Source organism: Populus nigra, chromosome 6 (assembly GCF_951802175.1).
Source record: "Populus nigra chromosome 6, ddPopNigr1.1, whole genome shotgun sequence".
Lineage (NCBI taxonomy): Eukaryota > Viridiplantae > Streptophyta > Magnoliopsida > Malpighiales > Salicaceae > Populus > Populus nigra.
In genome coordinates this window covers 18087847-18095416 of record NC_084857.1, presented here as the reverse complement: position 1 = coordinate 18095416, position 7570 = coordinate 18087847, and the positions used below count along the sequence as shown (strand labels likewise).

General features: G+C 33.6%; 1 protein-coding gene across 1 annotated transcript; it reads right to left on the bottom strand.

Annotated features, from left to right (window-relative positions):
• Nucleotides 1–2301: 2301 nt before the first annotated feature.
• On the bottom strand, nucleotides 2302–6948 carry LOC133697314 (MDIS1-interacting receptor like kinase 2-like). The gene is made up of 3 exons (XM_062119789.1): nucleotides 6873–6948; nucleotides 2854–3486; nucleotides 2302–2711 (listed from the first exon to the last, which is right to left on the bottom strand). Exons 1-3 carry the CDS (start codon nucleotides 6946–6948, stop codon nucleotides 2335–2337), a joined length of 1086 nt encoding a protein of 361 aa, XP_061975773.1. The 3' UTR covers nucleotides 2302–2334.
• Nucleotides 6949–7570: the final 622 nt, after the last annotated feature.

Here is a 7570-nt window from a genome sequence, read left to right as displayed (position 1 = left end):
AGTAATTCCAAATAGTTCAGTAGAACTCTTTTTAGCTAGAATACTTGTACTAAAGTGTGCCACTAGTTTGATACAAAGATTATTAAAACTTATGACTGAATATGACTTTGGGTTGTTGTACCATGCTCTTACTGAACCTCTGAAGGTTGTTGGGAGGATTTTGCATATGAAATGATTGTCATGAATGATCAACTCCACATGTTGCGTATATTTTATACATGTTCCTTGGGATCTGTGAGCCCATCATAGTTGTCTAGAGTTATCTTTATGGCAATATAGTCTTTGGGTATTCGGGTTTTCAACACACATTTGGATAAATAAGAATCTCTGATTTGATAGGGATTGTAGACATCCTTCTGGATGAATTCTTTTTCTAGTTGCTTGCTACTCCTACATCTATTAGGCTCAAGGGAGCTTGAAGTTTTTGGTGCAACGGACAGCCTCCTTCTTACACTACTAAGATGGATTCCTAGAAAAACCACTTCATGCCTGAGCATTATGAGGGTGTGTATGTTCTTTGGAATGGTTCTATGAACCCTAAGGTTGAAAAACCCCCCATAAAATTATTTTGCCCACATTCCCCTGAGTAGTGTAACTATCTATGAACATTAAGTGGGTCTTGTTGCCGAGAAGGCGAGTGGAGAGATGCAGTAGCTTTGTTATGGTGGGATTGAGACCTGTAGAGGAGGATTTTCTCTCATTTATTGATTTGCCAACATGGCTTGGGTAAGGAGTTGCACCTGATCTATAAGTTATTGAATGGTTGGATGTGCAAGAGTAAGAGTATTTGTTGTTTTAGGGAGATCAATAACTCATCCTATTTTAGGAGTGCCCTGATTATCTAGCAACTTACTAGACCCACGTTACATATCATCTGGTAGTTACTAGACTCATGTTACCTTGGATTCAACCGATAGTTGAACTCAAGTGCGTTTGCTAGACACTAGTTATCTTAGGTTCAATTGATGATTGATTCCAAGTGTATTGAGTCTTAAAAGTTGCAGGACTCACGTTATTCTTATATTACCTTTAGTTTAACTAACGGCTGAACTAAAGAGTATTGGGTCTAATACCCACTTTTTCCTGGGATTTTTTAAACCTAAAAAATACACAAAAAAACATTACTTGTTAGTTCATAAGTTTTCTTTATTTGTATTTTTATTTCAAACTTTCGTAACTTTTATAGCACATGTGAACACGTGTGTTTGGTATTGTGGTAGTTGTTGTAGTTGTGGTTTGAAAAAAATTATTTTATAAAAAGTACTTTTAAATGAGGTTGGTTTGGTATTTATATATGTTTGGTTAAAATTGTGGTTGAAATTGAGGTTGAACAAAAAATAATTTAATATGTTTGGTTAAGAGAGTGTTTGGCTATGCGTTAGCTTCTGCGTTTTTTGTCAAACTCAATAACATAATGTTTGGTTATCTTCAGCAGTTGTGTTTTGGCCATGGGACCCACAAAAATTTGATGTTTCATCTGTGATTTTGCGCAAGTAATATTTTCATGCTTTTTGCAGCGTTTTTTTAGAGTGAAGAGCTGCACTTTTCACTGTTCACATAAGTGAACAGTGGAGAGCCAACCCCACTGTTCATTCAATAACATAACGTTTGGTTATCTTCAGCAGCTGTGTTTTGGCCATGGGACCCACGAAAATTTGATATTTCACCTGCGGTTTTGCGCAAGCAATATTTTCATGCTTCTTGCAGCGTTTTTTTAAAGTGAAGAGCTGCACTCTTCACTGTTCACATAAGTGAATAGTGGAGAGTGCACCTCCACTGTTCACTTATGCGAACAGTGGAGTGTTTCCGGTCGGACCGGGTCCAGTCCAAAGCAATGCATTGAACCGGGTCTGACCCAGTAAAAAAATAATTTTTATTTTTTTAATTGTGTTGTATTTGAAAAATTAAAAGGAGATCGCTTGATGATGTAACATTTGCAGAATTTGATCGCAATTTCAATTTTGTTCTTGCTGGGTCCGATCCAATTAAAAAAAAATATTTTTATTTTTATTTTTAATTGTGTTTTATTCAAAAAAATTAGAAGAAGATCGTTTGATAATGTAGCATTTGCAGAATTTGATCGCAATCTTAATTTTATTCTTGATGATATTTTACCTGATGTTGTTATGTGCTTAAGAAACTATGGAAAATGTAGTCCTTGTTGGATAAATTTTGTACGTGATGAAATTGCATATAGTTTAATGGAATAATAAAAAATATATGATATCAATATTATTTATTTCATGATGTAATAATATTAGTTAAATTTACAATATCATATTACAAATAACTATTGTTCCAATTGATAATCGAATAGAAGTAGCTAGCTATACACTATGAGAAGAGATCTCCCAAACGTATTGTGCAAAATGCCTTAGGCAGTGGAGGCCACTTAGTTGTAAGCTCGAAAGAAATTTTTTCCATTGTAGGCCGAGATTGAGGATTGGCATGCAAGCATGCAAGTGCAATTTTCATCATATGGACAACGCCCTCTGCTGCTCCTTTTTTAGGAAGCGAGATGCGGTGGTCTAACACATCCTTCAATAGTGCATGTTGAGCAATCGGTGGCATCGATGATGACGAGGAAGATCCTGGTGATAAGAGTGCTGAAATGAGATCGCCTGGGTGCCTTCCTGTCATCACCTCTATTGTTACCACTCCGAAGCTATAGACATCGCATTTTTCAGTCACCTTCATTGTGTAAGCTAGCTCTGCCAAAAAAAACTGATTATGCATGGTTTTTTATCAAATAGTTGAAAGAAAATACTTTATAATAAAAGCTAAAAAACACTATATATTATCTTCACAATTACACATAATATAGTAACTTCATGTTAAAATAAAGCTACGCACCTGGAGCAGTATATCCAAAAGTACCTGCAAATGAGGTCCAGTACTTGGATGAGTCAGGCATCAACAGTCTAGCTGTGCCAAAGTCGGAGACGCGTGCTTCATATTCCCAATCCAGAAGGATATTATTGCTGGTAATGTCTCGATGAATGATCGGAGGAGAGCAAGAATGGTGTAGATAGGATAAAGCTCCACCCACCCCTTTCACAACGTTTAGCCTTTTCGTCCAATCGAACTCAATTGCTTGTTCCTCACTGCTTATAATCTTTCTCAAGCTTCCTCTTTCAATGAACTCGTAAACCAAAAAAGAATGCTTTGTATGTGAGCAAAATCCATACATTTTCACAATATTTCGATGTCGAATATTTGCCAACACGCAAACTTCCTTTTCAAAAGCTTTAAAATCGGACAACTTTTCTGTTTGTGACCGGTGAAGTTTCTTCACAGCAACCACCTGTTCTGTTGGCATCACTGCTTTATAAACAGTTCCATATCCTCCTTCGCCAATGCAGTAGTTGGAGTTGAATTCCTCTGTAGCTTCAACGATATTCTCATACAACTTCTTCCCATCATGGCCCAATATCGTGAATATGTTTCGATCTTGTTCATTTTTTGGCTCAGCGTTTCTCTTCCTATCTCTTGATTGCCAAAATAAAAACTTGGATGTAGGTTTGTATAAGAAAAACTATTCAAGCGGAAATGCCTTTCTGTAAAAGTTCAATATATATATAAGATACATTAGGGTTCCCTTATAAATCAGAGACTGATAAGAAATGATAGCTAATTGAATGCAAATTGATACAAAATATTCTTATGTATCTTTCCTACTTATCTCAAGATACAGCTTTCCTATTTACATCAAAACACTATTAATATAATTTCCAACAGTTTGGATGTTTTGAGAAGTACTTTGGACTTATTTCTTCATAAAACTTTTTACTGACAAAATTCATGTGTTATTTTAGAAAACTCATATCTCTCCTATATGAGATCTTTTTATATTGAAATTTGGTAGGCGGATAGGTGTTCGAGTCAGGAATCTGAAACAATTGATTTTCCATCAAAGGAACTTCTCTAGCTCAAGATATTCAAGTCGGAATGCCCGAAGGTCAACACCGGCAGAATGCGAGATTTGTCTTTAAAGACTATAATTTCCATGCTCTTTCTCTTTTTATTTTTCTTTCCATATATGTATAGAGAGGTATGGATGTTATCTTTTTAATGCCACTGGAAGCACTTCATTTCGACCTCCAGAGCTCAAGCTCTGTACAAAACATCGATTGAAGGTCAAATCTGTCAATTATCTCCAATTCATTTCTTTTTGAATCTTACATCCAAAAGTGCCTTCAAAACATAAAATAAAGAATATCAAGACATTTTATATATAAAACATAGAAAAAAATACTAGGTAAATGTAGGTAAAACTATCGAATAATATGGTTGCATCAAAAAACAATATTAAATTTTCAAATATTTTGTATTTGATTGGTGGAAAAAAAACAATAAATGTGCTAAAATCATGTATAACATCAAAAAAATAAAATTAAAACATAAATTTTATATTTATTGAATATTCATGAGCAATTTTTTTATTTCTTGTTTTTGAATATTAGGTACATAGTAATTGGAAAAGAAAATTATTAGCATTCTTATAAAAACCTATAATATTATTTAAAAACCATGGCAAAATTGAACAATCATTTAAATATAATGTCAAGCATTTTTTACAATGCATTTCAATAAAAATTAAAAAAAATATTGATAAAAAAACATAGAAAGGAGTTATGTGTATGGGTTAAAGAGATGAGGCTCACACACCTAGCTCGCATAAAAAGAAGGCATGTGTGCCTAGCCTTCTTTCTTCTTTTTTACTCAGGGATGGATGAATTGTTTTTTTTTTAAATAAATTAGATGATGTGTTGTTTTCTTGCCCAAATCATGACCATTAAAGAGGTGGCTAAAAAAATTAGGTTTATAATTTTTAGTCCCAATAAACTATTTTTCAATCTATTTTCACCTAAAAATCTAATAAACACCCTTGAAACCTTAATAGATTAATTTGTCAACTCAAAAGACCCCTAGATCAGTTCAAACACGGAATTAAACCAAAACAATCTTTCTCAACCCCAATCTATTTTTTTTTTGGCAGCATAGAATCTCAAAAACACATCAAGAACACTCGTCTCATCAATAGGAACACATTGACACCAAGCTTGGCTTTTTTTGTTTGTGGAATTTAGCTAATTGATCGCTTTCTCTCTCCTTCACCATTTTTTAACGACTCTTTCTTTTTCTCTCTCCTCTCAAACTCAACGATTGAAACATGAACAAAATGAAGTTCCGGGTCAAAATATAAAAGTTTCAAACTATAAGGACTAAAAAATAAAATATAATTCTGTAGGTAAATGTTTTTTAAAAGGTGCCTCATGAACAATGCAGAACAAAATCTTGCATGTTTGCCTCGTTATCAATTCCGATCCCTTTATTTTCAATTTTTCACAAGTAATAAAACCAAATTGTTTTTGCAAAATCAAGCATCGATCCAATATTGAAATTTTTTTTAACACTGTAATAACCTCACAAAAAGTAAGGAAAAATAAACTATTAAACCTAATTCCCACTTAGGGCAACGTGGGATGATGAAATTGAAAACAAAATTCTACGATCAAAGTAAAAAAGATTTAATGACCAAAAAAGGGGAAAAATATTTGCATGAACAACATAGAAAAAAAGTCTACATGTTTTGCCTCACTATCAATTTTGGTACCTTATTTTCAATTTTTTATAAGCAATAAAACCATATTTTTTTTTGTAAAACCGAGCACTAATCCAATTATGTGGACTGTTTTTTTGTATCATGGTAACCTATGGAAAGCAAAACAAAGTGAATTATTAATCCCAATCCTTAGTCAACACAACGTGGAATGATAAAATTGATACAAAAGTTCAATTATTAGAGTAGAAAAAACCTTAAAACGAGATTGGTCTTGTTAGAAAGCTAAGACACGACGATACAAGTCCCCTGAAGGGAGGAGAACCCAGTTCTAACTCCAAGACACTCGAAATATTCGTCAACAAATCACACTTACTGCCCTATAGGATCTGTCATGACTCAGTCTCGGTTGGTAATCCATAACTGTAGTTCTATGGCTCTAAATTGAGTAAGACTAATTTTCTTAGTTTGTTAACATCCAAAACTACAATTACTATGAGAGAACCTGATCTTAATTCCCTTATCCTCCTACTCGAAATCTTTCTAAAAGTTAGGAGATGAATCTATCTAGATTCAACATCCTTTCCATTTACACACAACATCCACAATTCGACTTTCCCTCTTTTATCTCAACCCCTAGCCATATCACATAGCATATAAAAGTGTCAAAATATCTTTCTAAGAGCCAATCCTATTTATTTCAATCTTCCCTTTTAATGTCATAATCGAACATTTTTATTAATTTTACTAACTTTCCGAACAATATTCTTCTAAACACAATCCTTGCCATTTCAACATGCATTTTTCAATTATTTAGACACAATTAAACACATGTCATCAAGCTAAATAAGTCAAATTAAACATCCTCATCCTTTGATGCATAATTGGCCAAAAGCATGGCCTTAAGGAACCAAGAGTTTCCTCATTCCTATCATGCAAATTTCATTCAATTCACACACACATTCACATCAAACAACCTATTATAATAAATTCAATAAGGAAAACCATAATTTCCCACCTTTTCTCTTTGCTCTTCATATGACCGACAAACTTTTCTTGCCCCAACTCATATGGCCAACTTTTATATCAATTTGAGTTGTCCTTGGAAATTAGGATAACATACATAATAACCTTATACAATTTTTCCCCTCGACAACACTCATGGCACCAACCATCATGTTTAATCCTATTTTCACTCTTAAATCTCTCATCCTTTACTATCGTAAATCAACATACAACATAAACAAATAAAATTTCAAAATATATTAAACTCTTCAAAATATGAAGAGATGAGGTGATAAACACCTACCTGTTCCTCTCAGTGATCCCGTTCTGCTAGCTTGAGGTCCCGCAGTCGATACCTCTCCTACTCCACACAAGACCATCATTTAATATCATTTATTCTCTTTTTCAGTGTTTTCTTATCAACAAGCAAGCATCATTATATGATTTCATGCAAGATTTTCATATCTAAATTAGATCATTATTTCATGTTCACATAGCCACTCGTTAACCCGAACTATGCAAACTTTTCCAAGCTAATTTCTTAACCCAAACTTACCTCATCTTAATCACTTTATATGAGACTCTAATTTCCCATTATTTTTTTTGTTCTTGGGGCTGTCCAAATCAGCCCCTTAACACCCATTAGTAGGGTTGTCACAACAGCCTTGCTTTAGTTTCTTGGAGACACTTTTGATCTCTAACAACTCTACACTAAAGGATGTCACTCTAGCCCCCGTTTTTTTTTTTTAAATTTTGAAGAGGTATTTACCCCCCCTAAACATACACCGTTCAGGGCTGTCACAGCAGACCTAAAGTCTCCTAAAAATTAAGTCTTTTTAATGCTTCATATCCTTTTAATTTTAGGGTTGTTTCAGTTCACACAAAACCAATTTTAACAATAGTTTCAATCAACCATAAATAAAAAATGAATAATATTCCAAACAATCCATACGGTCCAGTTGTAATGCATTATTATAAGTATAACATATCCAAATATTAACG